This window comes from Rosa rugosa, chromosome 2 (genome assembly GCF_958449725.1).
Source record: "Rosa rugosa chromosome 2, drRosRugo1.1, whole genome shotgun sequence".
In the NCBI taxonomy this organism is placed as follows: domain Eukaryota; kingdom Viridiplantae; phylum Streptophyta; class Magnoliopsida; order Rosales; family Rosaceae; genus Rosa; species Rosa rugosa.
The window spans coordinates 975,071-999,348 of record NC_084821.1 but is presented as its reverse complement, the minus strand read 5'-3'; the positions used below and the strand labels follow the sequence as shown (position 1 = coordinate 999,348).

Here is a 24,278-nt window from a genome sequence, read left to right as displayed (position 1 = left end):
ATATTGTTACATACACAGAGATTAATCATTTTCCACCTCTTTTTCCTTTCCATTGGGAAACATTTTCCCTTCCATTGTCACTCCCAAACACAAGAAAGGAATGACATTCCTTTCCCAATGCCCAAAATCTGTGAAACAAACACAGCTTACAACTAATACAACTGAGTTAAAATACAACTGTTACATACACAGAGATTAATCATTTTCCACTTCTTTTTCATTTCCATTGGGAAGCATTTTCCCTTCCATTGTCACTCCCAAACACAAGAAAGGAATGACATTCTTTTTCCAATGCCCAAAATCTGTGAAACAAACACATCCTTAGAGTTAGGAGTGGTTGACGGATACGTGAGTCTCAAGAGGGTATCTGCTTCCTTTGCAATTTTTATTCTTGTAGGTTCTTGTTTCTTGCTCCCTGAGGACGCCCCTTTTCTATTTTGTCACAACATTCGCAGCAGTCTCTGCCTGCACCATGGTGCCATCATTTGCTTCTTGAAGTCCCATTGATCTAGCAGCAAACTGAATTAGGAAATCTTGATTTTTCTTTGGCTGTGCTCGTAAGTCCCCTATAGGGTCCAGTCTCCAAAAAAAGTCCCCTATAGGGCTGGAGCAGAAGGAGCCTTCAGCTTCTTTTAGGATTTTTTTTTTATTTAGTCGAAAATTTCATCTAAATGACTAAATTCACAATTAAAAAAAAAAGAAAGCACATAATACCTAGTCCCTCACGCGCTCTTGAAGCCCAGTGTCCCGTCCCGCCCAATCAGAACCCGCCAAGCCCACAGATTACTCCAAACCCTCCAAAGCGCGTAAAGCCACCCCTCTCCTTCCATTTTATCGTTTCAAACTCCCAAAACCCGAAAATCAAAATAAAAATCCCAAAAGTGAAAAAAAAAGAAAAGAAATAAAATTCAAAACAGCTAAAAAAGCCTCGGTTTCTCCACCACCGTTCCTCCCTTCTCTCTCTCTCTCTCTCTCTCTCTCTCAGAATTTCCAAGACGCAAAGAAAAGAAAGAAGAAGAAAAAAAAGAGAGGAGAGCAGAAATCTAGGGTTTTCTGGATCTCCAGAATTAGGGTTTTCTCGATCCGCGAGACGGTGTCGTTTTGGGGTGGAAGACGATGGATTCGGTCCCGTCGAACTCGCTTGGGAACCTCGACGAGCAGATTGCTCAGCTCATGCAGTGCAAGCCTTTGTCCGAACAAGAGGTACCGTCGCCCCGTTCATCATTTTCTATTGATTTCTTTGTGTTCTTCGCCTTCTGTTTCTTTTTCTGGAATTTTTTATGGTTATTTTTGGGAATGGGATGGATCGGATTGTGATTTGTTAGGTTTCTTGTGCATTTCTTTGGTTTTTTGGGGTGTGATCTGTGAATTTAGCTCAATTAGGGATTTATGGGGACCGATCTAGGTCTGGGATTGTTGATATCTTGGAATTTTAGGTTTGTGAATCAGATCTATGGAAGTTTTGCTTTGTTTTCACGTTGGGGATTTCTCGAAATGCGTGAAATTCTTGATCGGATGGAACCATTCTTGTGTTCTTTGTGGGAAATGTGGGGTCAGATCTCCTTCGGAGATGGGATTTGTGGAGAAAAATAAAAGTTTGAATGTGTAGGTAAAAGTATGGAGCTTGACATCCTTGTATTCTTGTGACGAGTTATGAGTAAAAAGAGGTTTCTTGGATTGCAAATTTTGAGTGTGGTTTTGGCTCATTGATTGCGACTTTATTGCATGAATCAAATTGTTCAGGATCTAAGATGAAATATTCCTCATTTGGATAATCATCTGTCCTAGAACTTTAAAGTTTCTAGAGCGGTGTCGCAAAATAGGAGGAAATGCATCTTTTTTTTTTACACATTTTCATTACTCAAGCTGTTGGGTTGTTTAATGATAATAATACCAGATTAATGAGACGGTATATCTTTAAGTTTTCATATTTGATGTTGCTGCTTGAGTGTTTGTGATACTAGTGGACAACCATTGTTTTTGTATCTTGCTCATTGTCGAGTTTTAAATTTGTTTACTTACATCTTTTGTTTAATTTCCTGGTAATTTCTGTAGTCATATGTGTTTTCATCCTTCATTCATCTAAATCTTTGGTCAACATATTTGTTTGCTCAATAGGTAAGGGGGCTCTGTGAAAAGGCTAAGGAGATATTGATGGAAGAAAGCAACGTTCAGGTTAGCCTTTTTAGTTAATTCAATTTTTTTTTTCTTTATATAATTATGTGCAACTTCCCCAAGATCTACATTCATATTGTAAACTTATGCAATGATATTGTTAACTAGAGCTATAAGTTGCTTAAATCACAAACTCATGGACTACCGGAAAGTGTGCATATGGTTTTCTTCCGTTTCCCTGAGTGTTTTGGTGTTCACTTCGGGCTTTAAAGTTATCATATATTTTGCTAATATATAGGTAATTAATCTTTTTGGTTTTCATGCATTGCAGCCTGTGAAAAGCCCAGTAACTATTTGCGGTGATATTCATGGACAATTTCATGATCTTGCCGAGCTTTTCCGTATTGGAGGAAAGGTATTTCTTCTGATTTGAGCTATTTAGTTCTACTTATGTTTGGTCCAAGGGAGGGAGTTTACAGGACTGTTTTTGAAGAGATGTTATTGTAATGTAATTTTATGGAATGTGTAAAAGAAGTGTTTTAATTTAAGGATGATTAGTGTAATCATTTACTTTAGTGTACTTAATCAACTCTAAAAGTGTATCTGATTGATCTTCTTGTGATTTTGTTATTAATTTGTACTTGGTGTTGGGTATTTCACATTAATGAAAATAATAGTTTTCTTGTTGCAATTTTGCTTGTAGTGTCCAGATACCAATTATTTGTTTATGGGAGATTATGTCGATCGTGGCTATTATTCCGTTGAAACCGTAACAGTAAGTATGAGTTTTTTTATTTTTTATTCCTTATCTGTCAATAAGGTTCAGTTATTAGTTTGGGCTTCCCCTTTTCTTGTCATTGACATTAAAGTTTTTTGGAATCTGGGACAAGAGTTATTTGGTTAAAGCAATTGGGGGTTTTTTCACTGTATTAAATTACAATTTTTAGTTAAGCACCTTTAATTTTACTATAGAGAGTTGGATACATGTTGAGCCTCAGCTATTTGGTGCCCCATTGACCTAAGAGGAGACTAGAATTGAGGAATGCTATGAAGATAATGAGACTGGTCTAAGTTGTGTTGCCCTTAAGAAATTTAATGTTGTTATGATGGAAATTTCCCATTTTCAAGGCTGCTTCATCTTACTTTTTTGCCTCCTAATGTATATTATTGCTCCTGACTCCTTTATCTGTTAAATCAGCTTTTGGTGGCCTTGAAGGTTCGTTACTCTCAACGTATAACTATCCTAAGAGGGAATCATGAAAGTCGTCAGGTATGTTCTCTCTCTCTCTCTCTCTCTCTCTCTCTCTCTCTCTCTCACACACACACACACACACACACACTCACACACACATATATTATATGGTGTTATTGCTATCTCAGGTTGTTTATGTTGATAATGTCTTAATATTTCCCATTGCAGATTACTCAAGTTTATGGTTTTTATGACGAGTGCTTACGGAAGTGAGTTTCTTAGCATCTCTTGCATTGTCGATTATTTTGTATAACTATGATGTTGTGTGGAATTTTATTGTTTTTTCAATAGGCAATTTTGTGTGGCGTGTTACTTAACTGAGAACTCTATTTTCCATTTGCGTAGGTTCCGTTTAGACATTATATATATGTAATGTGTCCTTTTGTTTAGAAATGAAGGCATTGAGCATCAAATATTAAAAAATTAAATATTTAGAACTTTGTTAAGAATCAGTTCTTGGAGTGTATTAAATTAATCAAGTTTGAGATGTACATTACATTACACAATTGTAGTAATTGTTGCTCATTATAAATGTTGATGTCTTCGGATGAGATGGTGCTTGGTTGCTCCAGTCACCTAAGTATTATATATTGACTCACACTTTCCTGTCCCATCAATTGGTTTTATCATATTTTTCAAGCCTGCAAAAATAATTCATTTTTTGTTTCTATTTGCAGGTATGGTAATGCCAATGTTTGGAAGACCTTTACTGATTTATTTGACTATTTTCCGCTGACAGCTTTGGTTAGTATAATTCTACAGTTATTTATGATGCTTAAAAATTTAATGTAGGTTAGTGGGCCACTCTGTTTTGTTTGTTCAAGTTAATGTAATTGTTTCGGTTGAAGATGCACAAGTCTGGAATTTCTGATTGCATACTAATACCATCTATTAGGTTGCTACCATCTCAATTGCATCAGGCCCTACTATTATAATGCCATGTTGAAAGTTGTTTTTCTATTTGTTTGTTCTAGCAGAATAGGTGGACAGCAATATACCTGTTGATGCTAAATTTGAAATCATACTTAGTAGGATTGCTTTACAGCTAGAGTTTCACCTATCATTTTGGCAACTCTGTTGGGTCGTAGGTGACATTTGCTATGTAAATCATTGTTGATTGCCTAAGGTGCTGGTGAAGCACTTTGATTCTTTTCCCATATGCTAAATTTTTTCTCTTATTAATTTTTGAAGGTTGAATCTGAAATCTTCTGCTTGCACGGCGGACTTTCTCCCTCAATTGAAACCCTTGATAACATACGTAATTTTGACCGTGTTCAAGAGGTTCCACATGAAGGTCCCATGTGTGATCTTCTTTGGTCTGACCCGGATGATCGCTGTGGCTGGGGTATCTCTCCCAGAGGTGCTGGATATACTTTTGGCCAGGTACTTTATTTATGTATTGAATATCATTTTTTTTCTTCTTTGTTGGGATATTGGGTTGAAATTAAATTGGCCAGGTCTTTATCGTTCCAACAAATTTTTGATCTGCTTACTCGTATTATTTTAACAGGACATATCTGAGCAGTTCAATCATACCAATAACTTGAAGTTGATTGCTAGAGCACACCAGCTGGTCATGGAAGGTTATAACTGGGGTCATGTGAGTATCGACCTTGTTTGGCTGCGTTGGCAAATGGTTTATATTTGGGAAGGAAGACTTGTATACTAATTTGTTTTCCTTGTGGCAGGAACAAAAAGTTGTCACCATATTCAGTGCACCTAACTACTGTTACCGCTGTGGAAATATGGCATCAATCCTAGAAGTCGATGACTGCAAAGGTCACACATTCATTCAGGTTGGTCCCTCTTCTTTCTCTTAATCTCTCTCCTTTCTCTTCCCCCACCCCACCCCACCCCATGACACACAGTCACACACATACTGGCCAAAAAGTATAGGTGATGTGTGACAAACTATTCAATGATCCTACATGTTCATTTGTTTTATTAATTGCTTGTATGCACAAATTTTATGGAAAGAGTTTGAAACTTTGTTTTCTTGTTTTACAGTTTGAGCCAGCTCCAAGGAGGGGAGAGCCAGATGTTACCCGAAGAACACCTGATTATTTCCTATAATTGAACTGTCAAATCAGTTGCTGAATTACCTACTGCTGCTGCCTGCTAGAAGGTTTATGTGTTGAGGGTTCTACTAATTTAAGACTATAACTTCACGATAGTGGTGGTCGATTGGAGAAAATCATGTAAGATTGGTAAGTGAGGCTTCCGTGAGTTGTGTTCAAGTTTCAGCCAAAGGAAGCAGCAGAGGTGGTGACACTGTTGCAGCATATGTATCATTTCCAGCAAACAATGTGGCATCTACTGTTTCGGATTTTTCATTCCTTTTTTTTTTCTACTTATTTTTTTTCTGTATTAGGATGGTTTTTTGGGGGGTCTGTAGAGGGACGATGAGCTCACTTCATATAATGGGTGCTTTTATAATTTTCCCCTTGGTACGAATGAATGCTACATGTTATCCAATAGGTTCATTTTATTTTGATTATTTCATAGTTCAGTTCAGTAAGATCTTTACCCCTTGTTTCTTCGCAGACCATAATTTTATTTCGGTGTTTCTGATTTGAGGATTCTTGGACCTTAGATAAAAGTTAAAAAATGAGCAGATATGCCAGGACAAGATGGTAGGCCGTTATTTTCTTATGCCCTGTATGGTTCAAGGACTTGACCATAACCTGGTAAAAAGTTTCAGTCAGCTTCATCTTTTTAAAAATTTTGATAATGCGTTTTATCATATGAGGAATCTGATTGGTGGATTAGAAATCCTTTTTTTTTTTTTTGAAGTAGGATTAGAAATCCTTTAATAATTCAAATGCATATTCGGATATGATTAATGATCTGCTAGATAATTTGATCGCGTCAGGTTGTATTTTATTTGTTATTAAACAGATACGAATTAAGGTAAATTCTTTTCAAATTAGGTCCATTGACAGTTCTGTTTGTGCCAAATGGGGTTTCATTGCTCTCCCTACCACACTATCTGACATCAAAGTTGAGCATGAATGAGGATCTTCGAGGCACAATTGGATCTTCGAGTCACCTGTTATGAATGAGCGTGAATGAGGATCTTCGAGGCACAAGTTTGGCATGTGGGGATATTTCGGGGTTAAATTGGGCTCAAGTTTATTAATTTGATGGAGATGTGGAACTTGGCAGGATGAGTAAAAGTTGGTGCGCGCAGTTGGGTAAATTAGTATGCAAATGGACAATTGGAAAGTAGGAGAAAGTTCAGGTTTTGGCCATTAACCCTTCAAAGAAATTTAACCACGAGTTTTCCTACATGGTTTTGTTGATGATTTCTGTGGGGATTTGATTATCTCATCTAACTCAGATTACATGTTTGCTTTGCAATCTGGGCATTAAGTTTGCCAGGAGCACATGCAAAGAACTTTAACACTGGTTGAATGACTTAATTTAACAGAAGTTATCATAAATGAATACACAATATAGTGATATACAGAGGTATACACAATATAGTGATATACAGAGATGATACTATTGAGAGATCAAACTAGGTGTATTAAGGGATTTTGTGTAAGCCAAAGGCAACATGAGAAGTTTCTTAGCTCTGCCTACATATGCTCTCTTTGTCAAGTTATCGTAATCATTTTCCTCAATTGCATCCAAGATGTTTCCATATATCAGCAACGATGACCATACCTGCAAAAGATGCTGATTATTAGATAATATGACAAATGCAGAGAAGCAAATACAAAACCCCAACTTCTACAGGGCTTGTCTTTATATGCCTAGTTGCCTAGTGGGCGTTGATTATGAAAAATGATTTTGAACGATGTACTTGGTGACGTGAAAATCAAAGGCTACATACCGGCCAACGGCTATCCTTTTCAAGTTGAGAAGCACCCTCCTCTGCCAGGTTGAAATAGAATCTCGCTCTAGTAATCTGTTCTTTCATGAACTCTCTCCATTGATCAGTGACCTTTCTTGAAAAAACATCGTCGTCGGATAACCCAAACTGTGCCAGCTCGTCTTGGGGAAGATAAACTCTACCTCTTGCAGCACTAGAATAGAATAACAGGGAAAAAGATCAGGAACAAGGTCATGTGAGGAATTAAAAATTGACCATGAACATACTCAAGAAACTTACTCCTCCCCGACATCTCTAAGTATGTTTGTGAGTTGATTCCCTATACCTAAGTAGAGTGCAGCATCATATGTACTTTGAGCAGAAATCGGAGAATCTGGTGCAATTCCCATTACAGGAACACTCATTAGGCCAACTGTTCCAGCCACATAGTAGCAGTAGAGATAAAGCTCTTGAAAATTCTGATATCGGCATTTTCTTGTGTCCATTCGCATACCCTCGATCATGTCCCTAAAAGGCTTTAGTAGAAAAAAGAAGAAGATATTTTATGAGATCAAAATGGCTACTACTAATTTTATAAGTAATCATTTTTATGAAATTAAAAATAAGCCAGCAAATTATAAGCACCTTCATGTCTAAGGGGAAGTTGAGAATAGTATGAGTTAATGCAGCATCAAGCATGTCATAAGGTCGTCCTTCGAAAATGTCTTCTAGTCTCTCTTCCCATCTATCAAGAACTTCAGAGTTCGTGTGCCCAGAATTGGGGCCATCAACCAGTTCATCTGTTCTTCTACACCAAACTGCATTTCGTTTTCAAAAGAACACTTCAGAAATGATCCAAAACTGAACTTAGAAAGATTGACTTCTAGTGGCTACAAGACTAAACTAATCTTGAAGACAATGTTTTCTTGCCCAACTGTCAATACCACACATTAAAACTAGAACCCACCTGATCAATAATCTAGATTAACAGTTTGCCAAGAAAGCATTTCTCATTATATGAACTCAGAGGCAAGTTCTTACCATAGATTGCCCATATTGCCTTTTGACGCTCCTCTGTCATTAGCAAAGTGCCTGCATCAATAGAATCAACCTGACATGAATCATTGAATCTCTAAGAAAGCAAAAGTGACCAACTAAGAAAGCAAAAGTTTGGCAAGCAAAGATCATGTAATATGCATATTCAAGTAATGAAATTAGGAAGTCTGATGGAAAAAAGAAAAAAGAAAAAGGAAAAAGAGGAAAGGGAATGAAATTGGACCTAGATAGAATGTCTTGGCATATTCTGCACAGATGTTCCTGCACCTTTCATACGCTTCTTCAAGAAAGCTTGGATCGAACTGTGGCTTTCGGCTAGTACCTCCATTGGCTGTGTTGTAAGTCTTGGATTGCCTTTGAACAATTTCTTGTACATGCAAATCAGCAACAGGAATGCCTTGTATTGATAGTTCAGGAAAAATCCGCGTGCTTCTTTGCTTGGGAGCTGTAATCACTTCAGCTCTAATTGTTGTGAGCATAGATTTTGGGGGCAGGAGTTTTCCATTGCTCTCTCTAATGTAAGGTTTTGGTGCAAGTGAAAATGTAGAACTCATTTGGCAAATTCCTTTAGTACTTCTTTTCTAAAGGTCTCGTGAATATGATAGAAACATGAAATGACTCTCTTATATATATATATATGTGTGTGTGTGTGTGTGTGTGTGTGTGAACAATACTCTCTCTCTCTCTCTCTATCTCTCTCTCTCATGTGATTATCTTGCTGTAGCGAAGATTTGGATATACAATGCTGAATGCAATACAGATATGGGCGAAACAACCTAAATATTGGATTTAAGTTCAAGAGTTCTTTTACCTCAGTTTCTTCCAACACTTAAGAAGTGATTTTTACATCTATAATTGGATTAAAATTTAATGTTAATATGGCAGATTGATTATACAGTCTGTTACCTAAGAACTTGAATACAATAAACTTAGTTGGGTATGAGGCAATGACGTGTTTTACAAAGGGGGTGGGTGTTGTGTTTAGCTTATCTACCAGAAAGAATCATAACAACATTGTTTACAAAAGCTGTCCTGTAATGTGATATGGTACTAGAATCTTTCTTAGCCATTATGCCCCCCTTAACTCTTGGTTCCATTTTGATGTTTTGTCCTCTAGTTGAGATTGGATGCAATTGGAATTAACTATGTAAGAAAAGAAAGATTCCAGGACAAGATGCATATAAAACATAAGTGAAAACCAAGGGTGAGCAGATTATACTAGTGTCATATTGTAAGAAAGGGATGCTAAAGCTGGCCTGGGAAGTACTAAATATTTTAATTCACTTTTGAAGTTATATAGTATAGTGATGCAGAACAGAGCAACAGTTGAAGAGAGTATGATTGTGGTGGGGTTGTGGCTGCTGCGTTATATAGTAAACATACCTTGCTAGTGACAAAATTGACCAAGTAGTAAATTTCATTCTGTTTTGGCCAATTATTAATGATAAGTGGTACAATTGTGCTTGTGGTGATGTAATTGATAACACCTTTTTAACTTTTCAATTGGCAAGATCAAATCTGATATTCTGAGACACCTAGAGTTTTATTTTCTTGAGAATCAAACAGGCATGACTTATATATAAATAAATAAATAAATAAATAATTTAAATAGTTGGAATTTTTTAATATGGATATGTTTGAGCCACTAGATTAAATGGAGATAAGAGATTTTATGAAATTCACGAACTTCATGACTTACTCACTTTAGAGGAGCCGGATCCGGGGAGAAAGTACCATTACTTGACGACTAATGACATATTTATAATGAGAGAATGACGTTTCGCACCAGAACATCAACAAACTAAACTGGTTTTTTGGGAGTCAAATTTGTCCAATAACCAAAGCGTTAGCACATGAAAATGTCATGAGTTGATCTAGAAATGTCTGCGAAACTGGGAATCATAGACAGAATCCAGATCAAATTAAAGTAAGGAAGTTGATGCACAGAGCCACCATTGTATGCTGAAAGACTAACATGTCAACAATATAATACTCGCGCCATCTTTGACTGACGAAACACATCTCCATGCATGTGCATCTCTATTATCTTATGTTATCATGGAAATCATGCTTACACTACATTGTTTGACTTTGTTTTTAGCAAGAAACATTACTATTTATTATTAAATTTTTTGATGTTCTCAATAATCTAAATATGTATGTTTATATTAATATATGGCAAAGCATAAACTGTACAAAGTCATGTGTACCTCTCCAGCAACTTTACATTGTAAATTTTTGGTTTTCTGATCTTTGATAATGGTGTAACTTGTAGGTAACAATGAGACTGTTGCTGCAATCTTTCTTTCCTAATATATACAGCTGATTCGTCTCCATTGCAGATTACAAAGATGATACATCAGTCTTTTATCTTTAGGTCTATTGTCATGGGCTTAATTGCTGCCAAAACCACAGCTACTTTACATGCAAGAAATCCCACCATCCCAGCCAAGACTTCTTTTGCTGTGAAAACCATTGGGACATCCCTAGAGCTATACTTCACTGTAAATAAAGCAAAACCAAGAGCCAATGCAAGGCCAAAGATTGGCCTCTTCATTCCTCCAAACATTTGATTGGTGCTTTTGCTGTCCACGGAAATTGATTCTGGAATAGGTAATCCATCAACTGACCTCTGCAGTAGAAGAAGATACAAGAAGCCACCAATCCCACCTGTTAAAAATGCAGAACCGGCATTTTCCCCAACTGAAAAGGATGCAACTGATGTACCAACCAAGACCAGTATGGCATCGTAAAGTAGCAAAGAGAACTTCAAATCTGCGTATTCTCTCATGGTTTCCTCGTTTGATATCCCACGGCTTTCGGATAGAGTTGATTCAGGGAGGCTTTTAGTCAACATGGTGAAGGGGTCAACCCCAGATAGCTTGGTGACAACGCAAGGTCGAAGTTCCACCATGGAGCTGTCACTTCCCTCTCCGAGCAAGATGTCCTCAGCTTGGAAGTTGTAATCGAAACCAATATACTGAGGTTCCTTTCCATCTGTTTCCTCCAAAGAAATATGATTCCCATATATAACAGTCAAGTTCACACTTCCTAACCTCCATTGGCCTGACCTTAGAGAGTTTAAAAAGTAACTGTTAGTGATTTGGTCAACATCGGCAAAAATCAAATTTCTAAGCTCACAAGAGTAGTCTCATTGTAACCTAAATAGATCATCAGTAAGTTCTCCATATGCAACTTAGAGAGAAAAAAAAGACCATGCAGGCATATTCAGTGGCCTATACTTGGCTACTGGTATGGACTAACCTGATTCAAGACTGATCCAAAGAGCTTCAACTTTTCCAAGTTTAGGCCCCTTAAAGGTGAACTCATCAACAGAACCTCTTTGAAACTGAATTATCTCATCCTCCACCTCTTTAGAATCATCTGGTCTCAAATTCGAGGGTATCCTCTGTAGTATGGAGTTACCATTTTCATCTATCACGCATAGGAGGATTCCAGCAGTAAGGTCGGAGAGACCTGAACCATAAACATTACTAGTACCTAGCTTGACCTTATATAAAGCTTGAGATTCATAATCCCTTAATGACAAGAAGCTTTTTTCCACTGACGTATCTGTGCAGACATTCACTTCTGTGGCTTGCAATAGGCGTGAAGGCTTTGAATAGTCTGAAAAACAAAATCTTTCACTATTAATGTATGCGGTGAACCAGACACAATGGTGAATTAGTTACAACAATAACGGCCATATACACAGTCATGTATTAAAATATAGGTCCATATTTACAAAAAAAATAATAACTTTAAGGATTTAACAGGCAGCTTAGGCTCTCAAAACATCAAACTTGTACTGTTTACACACAAAACACCATGTTTAACAGAAAATGATAACTTTCAAGATTCAACTGGCACCTTACGCTCTCAAGTCTCAAAAGATCAAACCTTTACTGCACCACACATATATATAGACACACTCAAATGATATAAAAGGAAAATGATAGTTCTTCAATGAGTTCATGACCACATACATGAAGAACCAAACTCAAATCCAATTGAATGAATTCTGATAGGCCACTGTCACATAGGCCTTTTTTTTTTGGAGAACTGGGATCGTATGTGCATGTATAGTACTGTATACATATACATACAAGCCTGTTGAATACATGTACCATTTGGCAAAATACCAGCTGCCAAATGATGACCATGGCATATATAAACCTTTCAACTATTTAACATCAAAGAAGTAAGCAAACCAAATAAAAGAAGCTTTCTTTGTTCTAAAGGAATGAAACCCAAGTGAATAGGTGTACCTTGGAAATCAGAGAGTTTGGAATGGATTTGAAAACGGCCAGTTGGGTTGTGAAGTTGAAACCTTTTTGTCTGAAATGGCTTTTCCTGGTTTAATCTTGTACTCCTGAGATAGGTGTGATGTGTTGCAGAGATCGCATGCCCTAAAGAAATGGACTCCATAGTTGCAGTTTCGGAGAAAAGCTGAGACACGGAACGAATGAAAGAGAGTTGTAACAGATTCTCCATCATCAAAATGGAAATCAAAGTCGATATAAGAGTGAACAGGCCTGTCATATGCAAATTCGCTAGCCGATTAAACATCGAAGCGTCTGTAGTCCAACGGTTAGGATAATTGCCTTCCAAGCAATAGACCCGGGTTCGACTCCCGGCAGACGCACTTGTTTTTTCATTTACTTGTTTAAATTTTGTCTTCATGTTGTTTTCTCATTTACTATATATGTTCATTTGTTTTCTCATTTACTATATATGTTCATTTGTTTTCTCATTTTCATTTGATGAAAATAGGTCAGCCCTTTCATTAGATTCAGCAAACAGTACAAAAACGAAATACTCCTATGGGGTCGACAGAAAGCAATCGTTCCTTAGAACCTCATGAAACCCTATTCTAGAAGAATAAAATCCCAAAAAATCCCGAGTACACCCACCTTTTAGGAAATCCACGCACTATTATTCTAACAAAAACCAAGAAACCTCGAAGCAGACATAAAAGGGAAACAACTAAAGCTCTGGTTTTTGCGACCCAAACAAAATTTAAATGTTACGATGGGCCCTAGAGCCCCATTCCAGCCAAAAGCAACCCATAGTCCAGTTGGAATCCCAGATAGTCCAACTTGTCAATCCGTCAACTCCCAGCCCGCATACACCACCACATCTGTGAAGCCCAACCTTAGAGATCCCAAAGCAAGAAGCCCAACCACGATCATCCCAGCAGGAGGACAAGACAGCCCTAAAGGCCTTTTGGGCCCGAAGCCACCCAATCCTAAAGCCCACAGAGAGGCCCGCATCCAAAACCTCCCAGCTGGAGGCCCAATTCGGAAAAACCCTGGCCGCAACCACTCTTGCATCGCCGCCTCCAGACAACTTGTTGCATCCATCGTCGACGACAACCTCACCTCCGCCGGCGTCCACCTGGGAGAATGAACCCCTACAACAAGACCAAGACGATCCCGCATCCAAATCCCAAGCCCCTAAGCCGCCGCCTATCATCAGAGGATTTCGGCCCAAGAAGATTAGCGCAGTCCTCCTCTCCAGCCACCCCGAAGCCATACGACCGCCACCACGCTCACACCAATCCCAGAACGTCGGCGCAGGAACAGATCCATCACATCTAACACAATTAGAAATAGAACCGCCGAAAGGTCCACCAAAACCAGAGGAGGTGCATATAACCCCCTATTCCGAACCACTAACCACAGTTATTGTGCAATCCCCACCTCCGTCGGTAGTCTGACGACCACGATCTAAAACCCAGTCGCTCCTATCCAACTCAGACCAAACCAGAAACACGCCGATAGAGCTCGGCCTCAGATCTGCCACCCAAACATCAAAACTACCACCCCAAACCGCAACCACAGGGAACCCACACCAAGGCGGCGCTCCAAGCAACAAAACAAAAGCAACAATGAGAAAAGAACGCGTAGCCACCAGACTAGCAAGAGCCATGAGCATCAAGATTATGAAGTCTTGAGAAATTTGTCGAAGGTGGAATACCAACGATAAACCCTAGCAGAGCGCTAGGTCTGGATAACAAGAAGATGACTGTAAGAAAGAGACATGTTGATTGCATACTTAATTGCATTCAAATGCCGTCAGATTTAGATCGAAGGATAAATTTTAATAAAACAGTTATGTACAACTGAGTATAAATTAATTTATTACTATAGTAGACATAACTTACTCTCTTCTTTATCTTTTTCCTTTATGGCGTAAAAACCGTAACTAGCGGTTGTTGGGAAGTTGGTAGTATTGAAGACGACAATCCTCCTTGGTACCGTTCTCATCATCTGATTTTGGGTTAACACCTTCCTTTGGATGGGTTGTTCAAGCCTCTAGTCCCTTCTAAAACAACCTGATCGGCGGTGCCTTTTCTTTTAGAGGCAAAAGTGTGACCTTGTGCTCGATGGATCTGCTAGTGAGGCATGCGGTGCTTGATTGAATCAATGTGGGGTTCGATTGGTTTGCGAAAGGGCCCTCGATTTCTTGAGGTTATCCGGCAGGGAGCTGCCACTATGGGCTGTTGGAGACGACGATCGTTAAACTATTTGGGTCGGCCAGTGCTATTGTGTTTCAAGCGTGGGCTTTCTTGAGGGTTTTTACTTAACTTGAGCTAGGGTTAGGACTATTGGGCCTCTTGGTCTCAGAGAAAAGGGGTTATCCAGTGGTTTTGAGCCTTAAAGGAGGACGCCTTATCACCTTTATTAATTATTTAATGTTTATGGTTGTTTGCCTATATTCTATGCAGTATTGTTATATTTAGTTAAAGAGGATCCCGAGTACCACAATTGAGTGTATCAATAAAGAGATTCTCGTTTAAATTAAATTTTGTGTAAGAGGGACTAGTCATGATTTCATAGACTCACTTATGAATAAGCGAGCTTTAATGTTACCATGGATGATACTAGTTTTTCCTAACTGCTTGAATAATTATTAAAAAAATATATATTATAAATGTCATTCTAACTTTTGAATGAATACTATCAATCTTTAGTAAAAAAATACACTACTACAGCATGACTGACTCATCGTTCGCGACTCAAATTAAAAACACCTGTGTAATTTGGGTGGTCAGGCTCGGTCTTTAGTTGCAATCATGCATTTCATGTGTAATCATTAAAGGAGGAAAAGTAGAGAGAACAAATCATATAGATTGGCTCAACTATCCACTTGCAAATCGTTTTCTAGTGACAACTTTTAATTTTAAGCTATGAGACACTTGAAAAAGATATGTCACTCTACCCATGTCTTCAATAATTTACGTTTGATTTCTAAATTGCTTCGCCCATAATTGAAGCAATCTCATTGCACCCACATATATAGTATGAAAAGGATGTATTATAAAACTTAATTTGACCGCCCCAATAGAAAATGGCTAACTATCTTGCTGTAAAAGGCAGCTGTCTCATTTTGAACTGGACTCTCCCTGCAAACTAGGCATGTATTGGACGATCACACTAGCATCACTTATATTGAACGCAAAAAATCTGCTGCAGATTATCTGGCTTCTGTTTTCAGTGACCAAATGGGTGCCGCTAGTTTGTGACAAACACACTCCTTACAATTCTCTACCTCCTCCTTGTTCACAACCCAATCTCAAACTCAAAACAGTTTCATATGAATTGAAACTCTAGACTCAAGCACAAACACCAAAAACCCAATATGGAATCTCCTCCAAAACCACTTCCAGACCTCCCGATCACCACCACCACAACCACCACAACCACCACGCCCACCACTCCAAACCCAAAGAAGCTCACTCTCATCCCTCTCATTTTCCTCATCTACTTCGAAGTCGCCGGCGGCCCGTATGGCGAAGAGCCTGCAGTTCAAGCCGCCGGCCCCCTTCTCGCCATTCTCGGCTTCCTCATCTTCCCTTTCATCTGGAGTGTCCCCGAGGCTCTCATCACCGCCGAGCTCTCCACCACCTTCCCCGGCAACGGCGGCTTTGTCATCTGGGCCGACCGGGCTTTCGGGCCTTTCTGGGGATCCTTAATGGGAACCTGGAAGTTCCTCAGCGGCGTCATAAATATTGCAGCATTCCCAGTTCTGTGTATAGATTACATGGAGAAGGTAATCCCTGCTCTTGAATCAGGGTGGCCTAGGTACCTTGCTGTGGGTGTTTCAACTCTGTTTCTTTCGTTTCTCAACTTTACTGGCTTAGCTATTGTGGGATATGTTGCTGTGGTTCTTGGTCTTGTTTCGCTTTCGCCTTTTATAGTCATGTCTTTGATCGCCATACCGAAGATTAAACCCCATAGGTGGTTGAGTTTGGGGCAGAAGGGTGTGAAGAAAGATTGGAACTTGTTCTTCAACACCCTGTTTTGGAACTTGAACTTTTGGGATAATGTTAGTACTTTGGCAGGAGAAGTAGAAAAGCCTCGGAAAACTTTTCCCAAGGCTCTTTTTGTGGCTGTGATATTCACTTGCATGGCTTATTTGGTCCCTCTTTTCGCTGTGATTGGATCGGTCAATGTGGATCAGAGGAAATGGGAATCCGGGTTTCATGCTGAGGCTGCTGAAATCATTGCTGGCAAGTGGTTGAAGTATTGGATTGAAGTTGGTGCTGTGTTGTCTGGTATTGGTCTTTTTGAAGCTCAACTAAGCAGCAGTGCTTACCAAGTTCTTGGTATGGCAGACATAGGATTCTTGCCTAGGTTTTTCGCGGTTCGATCCAAGAGGTTTGATACCCCATGGGTTGGAATTTTGATTTCCACACTGATCACTCTTGGAGTTTCCTACATGAATTTTACGGATATAATTTCATCTGCAAATTTCTTGTATAGTTTGGGAATGTTATTGGAGTTTGCGTCTTTCATTTGGTTGAGGAGGAAGATGCCAACATTGAAGAGGCCTTACCGAGTTCCGATGAAGCTGCCAGGTTTGGTGATCATGTGTTTGATTCCATCTGGGTTTTTGATTTTTGTGATGGCTATTGCTACCAAGACTGTGTATTTGGTTAGTGCTATAATGAGCGTGGCTGGAATTGGATGGTTCTTTTTGATGAAATATTGCAAGGCAAAGAAGTTGTTCAAGTTCAGTGCTAATGAAATTGAAGATATTGAAGAAGAATGACCAAGAGAAGTTGTGTGGTTAATGTTGGAGTTGTAGAAGGATGGTTGGATAGTTCTCCTGGCATAACATTTAACAGCTGCAAGAAACAGTTTTAGGTGCCTTATTTCTGGCTATGCCTCTTAAATCTTAGTTGCTACATATAGGTTCATCCTTTGTAATTAAGAAATAGTTATTTTGCTTACACCTTGGCCATTTTACTATTCCTAATGTTGTTCCATAGATCACTATACAAGTGAACTTAGTTCAGAACTAGATGTGGTATTTTTGAATCTAACAGCTTCCACAATCAAAATTAATCTTGTAAAATACAAAACAAGATATAAATCTTGAAAATACAAAACAAGATGTTCTAACTATACCAGCTGGAATTGCAGAGGAAATTACCCCTGTGAAGTTCAATATAAAAATCTGCTTAATTTAAAATCAAAGACCACTTCTTTAGTAATACCAATAATATGCACTACTTAAAAAACTATTTATCGGTCAGTGCTTAACACCTAGGAACAATTTGAAAATTTAGATGAAATCGTAAAAAAATTGAAAACTACAGCTTCTACACACTTCCAATTGAAACTACTTACCATCTGAAACTAGGAAGACAGAGAATGAACTTACCTAAACACACTACCAATTGAAACTACATACCATCTGAAACTAGGAAGACAGAGAATGAACTTACCTAAACACACTACCAATTGAAACTAGGAAAACAGAGAATAAACTCACCTAAACACACTACCAATTGAAAGTTTGAAACTACATACCATCTGAAACTAGGAAAACAGAGAATAAACTCACCTAAACACACTACCAATTGAAAGTTTGAAACTACATACCATCTGAAACTAGGAAAACAGAGTATGAACTTACCTAAACTGAAAATCAATTTTACCAACTGAAACTAGGGAACGGAGAGGCTCTTTCCTAAGTTCAAAAGTAAAGAAAATTATTCCTAATCACAACCTGAAATGCTGAAGATTCTTAATTATAAGTAGCCATGCTCTGCTCTTCAGTTTCATTCACTTTCATTCCAATCATCATTCACAAAGCCATCCATCGATATCTCTCTCCTTCTAGCCGTAAGTATCTCCATCTGTTTAATCTAGAATAATGGAGGAACCCTTGAAAACCCTCAATCTCATTGACAAGTTAACTGGAGGTGAATTCCGCTGCCCATCAATTGCTAGTTGTAGTAGTAATAGTAGTACCGATCCATTGGAACACCACCAACTACTTTGCCTTGCAGCTTCTTCTTTCACTCTGGATCTATCTTGGTGGCAGCCCCTGCCCTCCACCACAAAGAAGAGAAAAGGAAAAGAACTAGTACCGGTGGAGGAAGAGTCAGCAGCACCTATGAATCATCCCAAACGTCGAAAACTAGTACTGAATGATCACCAGAATAATAGAGAGCTGAATAAAAGAAGTGCCTTGGCAAATAAAGATAATGACAACGAGAGCTGTCTTGGTCTTACTTTGGGGGTTTCTCCGGTGTCAACCACCCTGCCGGTTCATGATAATCAGTTGAAGGAGATAAGAGAAAACCGAGTAGCCGAACGTGATGATGACGAAAGCATTCTTAGGCTTACTGTTGGTCCTAGTGATCATCATCATCATCAAAGGCCGGTGGTGCACCGTAGTGACCCGGCCATGTTCAACATCAAGAAGAAGTTAACGCCAAGCGACCTCGGACACCTGAGCAGGCTCTTGCTGCCAAAAGATATGGTCAAAAGCCATATTTTGCCTAATTTTGATGAAGACTTGGTAGGAAGGATGGAGAGTGAAGTGGGTTTGGAAGTTACCGTGTTCGACGAGGATCGGCAAAAGGAGTATGAGTTGATATTCAAATACTTGAAATCGTCGAGAAGTTACGTTTTCAACGGAAAGTGGACACATGACTTTGTGAAGTTGTTAAATCTCAACAAGGATGATGAGATCGGACTTTACTTGGATACTACTCCATCTCCAAAACCCAAGTTCCACTTTTCACTCTTGAAACTCGCAGGCCAAGCTGACGAGGGTGCTCCTGCTCTTCAACAAGAATAGAAACTGCTAGGGTCCTATTTTAGATTCTATATGTTGCATGGGGATGAATGATTCCTATAGATGAATTTGATCGAAAACTGTACATTTGATTTATGAGAATGACTGCCTCGCTAATTTTGTTAGGAATAAAAAAGAAAAAAAATCGATTTCTGCCCATTGAATATTTGATGGAACTCTTTCGTATATGCAAGATGAAATTCATGCCGAGTTCATCGTCTATATGTGGATGCTCTATCACAAACTAAATCATCATTATAAAGCAAACTAGAGCTTCAATTCAGTCGACTGTCATTACTTTGTATGTATTAACTACTAGAATTTATAACTACTAGGGTCTTATTTTAGAATCTGTGTGTTGCATGTGGATGAATCCTTTTGATGATTTGATCAAAATTAAACTGTACATTTGATTTATTAGAATGACTGGCTTGCTAATTTTGTTAGGAATTAAAAAAAAAAAAAATTGATTTCTCCGAAAAAAAAAAAAAAAAAATCGATTTCTCCGAATATTGATGGAACTTTCTCATGGTAGATGAAATTCATGCCGAATTCATCGTTTATGTTCCGTGTGACGGTGTGCATGCTCAGGCAAGGTTCCGGCAAAGTCCAACGCAATATTCAGTAAGATTTCGGCAAAGTCCAGCGAGGTTTCGGGAAACACTCCGGTGACCTCACTCTCTCTTCCAATTTATCTTTGTGTGACAAAGGGAAGAGGGCACAATAGTCCCAAAAGAAAACAAAAAACTATTTTTTTTTTTTGAATAAATATCATATCGATATATCATTAACTCAAGCCATAAAGGGTCATTACATATCCTTTCTCTACCGACATGAGGTAGATAAAAATTAAAAAGTTTGTGGTAGTACCATAGCGATACATAGATTAAGTCCAATTATTTGACGGTTCCCGTATTTACTTGTTTAAGCAACCCTACCCACTATGAAATAACATAGTAAATAAGAAAGCCCAAAGATAAAACTCATAGTTGCACAATAGAGTGTCTAGGTACCTAAAAACAATAGGAAATAGTAAGAAAGTAAAAAACTAAACAAATAGGAGTCCTAAAGGAACAGCCCAAAGAAAGCCAACCCAAACCCAGCCAGAAAGGCCTAGCCCAAGCCCAGTCGCCATCTCCATCATGCCAAGGATGAGTGTACAACCCCTCCATCCAACCAGGCCGCCATGACAACGTCGCTCCCCGCGCCGCCACGACCTGTGGCTCCTCGACCCACACTACCAAGATCCAGCATCCTTGCAACCTACTCACCAACGAGACCTACACCATTGACGGAGTGCCGACGTTGCCCAAAACCCCATTGTGCCATGGGGACATCACACCAAACTGCACTTCCAAAACCACCTCGCAAAAGTCTCGATCAACAAAACCCAAATAACCCTTCCAAGCAATAGCAACGAAACTCCCCACCTGGCAGGACCACGCACTGCGGCAAGGCCAGTATCCTGCCACAGGCGGGAGCCACCGGACAAGAACTGGTTCTAGGATTTGTTTCTTTAGAGCGGCTTGAGAGAAATCTGCTTTAGAAAAAAAGAGCTTAATTAGGTATTAGGATACAAAATCAATTATTTTAGGCATAATTGTCAAAATACACCCTAAATTTGGTAGTAATTATCAATTTACACCACAACTTGTAATTGCGAAAATTAACCCCCTTAATTTGGTGAGAATTGCCGATTTATACCCCTCTGTCAGATTCAATATTTAATTATTTTCTATCCAAATATGAGGAGTAATATGGTCATTTTATATTTATTTCTTTACATAATAAAAATAAATGAAAAAAAAAATTCTTTAGAGGGAGAATCATGCCCTTCCATCCATTTATTTTGTACAATTCCATTTACTGATTTACTCATTCACTTCATGATTTTTTTTTTTTTTTGCATTATATTATTTCAATAAGAAAAATTAAGTGGAGAAATAAAAAGTTAGCTTGGTTATCTTTGCTTTCCCCTTCTTAGCATAAGGTAAGCCCTCAAATTCTAAAGGCTTGGTAAGATAGTCTTATCTCTTGCGTTCAAAACCGCAGTGTTGATTTTTATTTCTCCACTTAATTTTTTCATATTGTAATGATATAATATAAGCATAATTTTGCCAAAAAAAAAATAAAGGATTATGAAGTGAAGGAGTAAATAAGTAGACGAAATTGTACAAAATAAATAAATAAATAGATGGAACGGGTGTAAATCGGCAGTTTTTATCAAAATGATTAATTTTCGCAATTGTAAGTTGGAGGTGTAAATTGACAACTATTGTCAAATTTAGAGTGTATTTTAATAATTATGTCATTATTTTACGTATAATGAGAAAATCCATAAATTTAATAGGGTAAGAGAGGTTAATTTTCCTAAAATTAACGTATTTGGACCTTTCGGAAAATAAAAACTTTTATATTAACATTATTCGTAAAAGCAAAAACCCATTCTTCTTCTTCTTCAGTTCTTCTTCTCCTCCTCCTCGCCTCCTTCCCCTTCTTCGAAACCCTAAATTTTCCCCAAACTCCAACAGAGAAATTCGACATCTCCTCTCTTCTGTGGACGAAGATAACAGCAATTGGACAAGTAAGTATGTCTCTCACCCTCAAATTACGTCGAATCATTACTTGCGTTGTTCCTTTCGGTGATCGATTTCTATTTTGCGTTGCTAGTCATATATAAACCTCATTAGTCTTTGCGGGAACATATGTATATGCTAGCATCTTCTCAAAGAATTAACCTTTTCTTCCGATTAATCCATATAAATAAGCTTGTGTTTGATTTCTACTGTTAAACTCTCGGGTAAACACTTTGCTACAAGTTACTGACACTCTCCATTCTCGATTATGCAATGTAGCATGGACATGTCCACCCTGCAACCATTATATTATTGCAATGCAGTACAATTTTCTGGGGTTGCTCAAGAAGGTAAGAGACTTTGGATCAGAGCAAGAACTGCACCGATACATTATAGGCTCCTCAAGCTAATTCATAGCTGTCGTCGTTGGATTGACCCGTCCGGCGTGGACATGGTTCCGATCAGAGTAAAACTCTACCAGCAAACAGTAACTGTCCGCTGGGATGAGTTTTGTAGAGGCCTTAGTTTTGATGAACCAAAATGGGTAACTGAAAGACGATTTATTGTCCCCGTCTCTGATTTCAAGGAATTATCGAAATTGGGTGGTTATAGAAAGATTGTGGCCGGGTATCTTTCCAGCATGCGCGTCCCAGAAGATGAGCAGGAAGCTATTATTCAAGAAATATTTTGGGCAATTTATCATGCCGTCCCTGGATTTCCCATTATTGTGAGGATACTGCAGTTGACTCTGCAAGTAGCGAACAATGCAATTACATCATATATTGAGGGTTTGGAGAGAGTGAGAGTTGATAGTTTGGAGGAAGCTAATAGACATACAACTTGCGCTATTTGTACGGAGGACCTTGATCACTTTGAAGGGATTGATAATGATGAGCAGATGATTATTCGCTTGCCCTGCTTGCACCTTTATCATGGAGATTGCATTGTCCCTTGGCTGGAGAGGTGTCTGGACTGCCCCTTGTGTCGACAGTTTATGCCTTTTCTTATGCCTATTGTGCAAGAGGCTAATTCATCATCAAAACCCTCAGGCCTACTGCGTTGGCCTACACTGCTCATGATGTCTGCTGGCGGTATAATAACTGCTACGCTTCTGTGCAGATTATTGAAGCGAACTTGAGAATGAAGATGCTTGCACATCTTGCATAGCCGCCTCTACTGTTTATATATCTTACCATTGACCTTGTATTTGGCTGTTAAATTATTTTCCTTCAGCGTTTCAATTGTTTCTTTTCTCTTTTAAACAAACCAGCATTTGAATTTACAGAAGTAGATGAAGATAGTCATATATTATTTATCACAACTCTTTATCCTTTCATACAATAGTAGAAACTACAGGTGTAACTGGTTAATATGGTCATCTGTACTTTATTTATTAAAACCATGTGTTTTAACTTTTGATTCTGATGCATCCATTATTCATGTTCGTGTCTGGAATTCCTGATCTTCACTACATTTCTACAGCTGAAATGGAGAGAGGGAGAGTGAGTGAGTGAGTGATACTCTCAGATTTATGGTCAAGTATATATAGCACGGGGAACTGGTTTGGAGAGTTGGATTGTACGTACACTGTCAAGTGCTTCAAGCCTGATAACTGAAGTTCATGTTGCTTTGAAAATGAGAGGTCGGTCATTTCTTGAAAGAGATCTGGTATGGGACCTGATGTTGTGCCTGTGAACCCAAGACAGTCATCTCCTGAATGATATTCAGCATGGGACCGGTGATGTTGGTTTCGACTGTAGAATTACAAGGTTGTTCATGCAAATCTTGTTATATTGGTCTAGGCCTTTTTGTGCTTTGCTATGGTATTTATGCAATGGTCTGTAGCATGTAAGTCTTAGAGATTCTTTGTGAAATACTACCACGGGGGGTTTCTTTGGCAACAATAAGGCTGATGTCATTCAATTGAGTTACTCCCAGTTCCCATACATCAGACTAAAAGAGGCATAATCTTTTATCGAGTATATTGTTCTTATTGTGTGGTCAATAAAAAAAACAATATTAAGATATCATTGCAGTTGCCAGAGCCGACAGAGAGGTTGTCGGCAACGATTGTCACAATAAAAAAATTTGAATTCAAGGGAGGATATTTGCTGAAGAAAAAGTCGTTGCTAATGATAGACAAACTCAAAAAATTGAACATTAATTTAGGAGATGAACCTTACCCGAATTATCTTTGTCAGCAATGATTCTCAAATACGAATTATATTAGAGCATAAATTATCATCATAACTGTTGTCAATTTTAATTTAGTACTCGCAAGTGCACGAATCAATTGTAGAATAGAGGTGCAAGCACGAGGTCATTCCCTCAAGGACTGATTGAGACAATTTTGTTATGACAAATG

The 24,278-nt window shown here is 38.5% G+C and overlaps 6 protein-coding genes and 1 non-coding gene across 7 annotated transcripts; 5 read left to right on the top strand and 2 right to left on the bottom strand.

The window, feature by feature from the left end:
* Window positions 1-909: 909 nt before the first annotated feature.
* LOC133731838 (serine/threonine-protein phosphatase PP2A catalytic subunit) lies at window positions 910-5,881 on the top strand. Its single transcript, XM_062159263.1, has 11 exons — window positions 910-1,203; window positions 2,119-2,175; window positions 2,447-2,530; window positions 2,819-2,890; window positions 3,314-3,385; window positions 3,536-3,576; window positions 4,045-4,111; window positions 4,559-4,750; window positions 4,878-4,967; window positions 5,056-5,163; window positions 5,375-5,881. The coding sequence occupies exons 1-11, from the start codon at window positions 1,117-1,119 to the stop codon at window positions 5,438-5,440; spliced, it is 936 nt and encodes a 311-aa protein (XP_062015247.1). The 5' UTR covers window positions 910-1,116; the 3' UTR covers window positions 5,441-5,881.
* Window positions 5,882-6,694: 813 nt separating this feature from the next.
* Window positions 6,695-9,181, bottom strand: LOC133732805 (phytoene synthase 2, chloroplastic-like). Its single transcript, XM_062160390.1, has 6 exons — window positions 8,464-9,181; window positions 8,226-8,276; window positions 7,830-8,002; window positions 7,485-7,720; window positions 7,206-7,398; window positions 6,695-7,036 (listed from the first exon to the last, which is right to left on the bottom strand). Exons 1-6 carry the CDS (start codon window positions 8,792-8,794, stop codon window positions 6,872-6,874), a joined length of 1,149 nt encoding a protein of 382 aa, XP_062016374.1. The 5' UTR covers window positions 8,795-9,181; the 3' UTR covers window positions 6,695-6,871.
* A 1,204-nt stretch (window positions 9,182-10,385) lies between these two features.
* LOC133731976 (uncharacterized) lies at window positions 10,386-12,765 on the bottom strand. The gene is made up of 3 exons (XM_062159427.1): window positions 12,509-12,765; window positions 11,505-11,867; window positions 10,386-11,306 (listed from the first exon to the last, which is right to left on the bottom strand). The coding sequence occupies exons 1-3, from the start codon at window positions 12,735-12,737 to the stop codon at window positions 10,600-10,602; spliced, it is 1,299 nt and encodes a 432-aa protein (XP_062015411.1). The 5' UTR covers window positions 12,738-12,765; the 3' UTR covers window positions 10,386-10,599.
* A 48-nt stretch (window positions 12,766-12,813) lies between these two features.
* Window positions 12,814-12,885, top strand: TRNAG-UCC (transfer RNA glycine (anticodon UCC)). The gene has a single exon. It is a non-coding gene; the product is annotated as a tRNA-Gly (tRNA).
* A 2,699-nt stretch (window positions 12,886-15,584) lies between these two features.
* Window positions 15,585-17,478, top strand: LOC133731999 (probable polyamine transporter At3g13620). The gene has a single exon (XM_062159456.1). It carries the CDS (start codon window positions 15,885-15,887, stop codon window positions 17,295-17,297), a length of 1,413 nt encoding a protein of 470 aa, XP_062015440.1. The 5' UTR covers window positions 15,585-15,884; the 3' UTR covers window positions 17,298-17,478.
* A 929-nt stretch (window positions 17,479-18,407) lies between these two features.
* Window positions 18,408-19,340, top strand: LOC133734745 (B3 domain-containing transcription factor ABI3-like). Its single transcript, XM_062162364.1, has one exon. It carries the CDS (start codon window positions 18,408-18,410, stop codon window positions 19,338-19,340), a length of 933 nt encoding a protein of 310 aa, XP_062018348.1.
* Window positions 19,341-21,777: 2,437 nt separating this feature from the next.
* LOC133731945 (uncharacterized) lies at window positions 21,778-23,892 on the top strand. Its single transcript, XM_062159394.1, has 2 exons — window positions 21,778-21,925; window positions 22,193-23,892. Exon 2 carries the CDS (start codon window positions 22,194-22,196, stop codon window positions 23,049-23,051), a length of 858 nt encoding a protein of 285 aa, XP_062015378.1. The 5' UTR covers window positions 21,778-21,925; window position 22,193; the 3' UTR covers window positions 23,052-23,892.
* The last annotated feature ends 386 nt before the right edge of the window (window positions 23,893-24,278 follow it).

Bases quoted from the DNA above. Each gene is read 5' to 3' on its own strand.
- LOC133731838 (XM_062159263.1), top strand. From the start codon at position 1,117: ATGGATTCGGTCCCGTCGAACTCGCTTGGGAACCTCGACGAGCAGATT. The intron at 2,176-2,446 runs GTTAGCCTTTTT...CATGCATTGCAG, and splicing joins TGGAAGAAAGCAACGTTCAG to CCTGTGAAAAGCCCAGTAAC. The intron at 4,112-4,558 runs GTTAGTATAATT...TAATTTTTGAAG, and splicing joins ATTTTCCGCTGACAGCTTTG to GTTGAATCTGAAATCTTCTG.
- LOC133732805 (XM_062160390.1), bottom strand. From the start codon at position 8,794: ATGAGTTCTACATTTTCACTTGCACCAAAACCTTACATTAGAGAGAGC. The intron at 8,277-8,463 runs GTCCAATTTCAT...CTATTGATGCAG, and splicing joins TGCCAAGACATTCTATCTAG to GCACTTTGCTAATGACAGAG. The intron at 7,037-7,205 runs GTATGTAGCCTT...CATCTTTTGCAG, and splicing joins AAAAGGATAGCCGTTGGCCG to GTATGGTCATCGTTGCTGAT.
- LOC133731976 (XM_062159427.1), bottom strand. From the start codon at position 12,737: ATGATGGAGAATCTGTTACAACTCTCTTTCATTCGTTCCGTGTCTCAG. The intron at 11,868-12,508 runs GTACACCTATTC...TTTGTTTTTCAG, and splicing joins CAAACTCTCTGATTTCCAAG to ACTATTCAAAGCCTTCACGC. The intron at 11,307-11,504 runs GTTAGTCCATAC...CTCTAAGGTCAG, and splicing joins TTGGATCAGTCTTGAATCAG to GCCAATGGAGGTTAGGAAGT.
- LOC133731999 (XM_062159456.1), top strand. From the start codon at position 15,885: ATGGAATCTCCTCCAAAACCACTTCCAGACCTCCCGATCACCACCACC.
- LOC133734745 (XM_062162364.1), top strand. From the start codon at position 18,408: ATGGAGGAACCCTTGAAAACCCTCAATCTCATTGACAAGTTAACTGGA.
- LOC133731945 (XM_062159394.1), top strand. From the start codon at position 22,194: ATGGACATGTCCACCCTGCAACCATTATATTATTGCAATGCAGTACAA.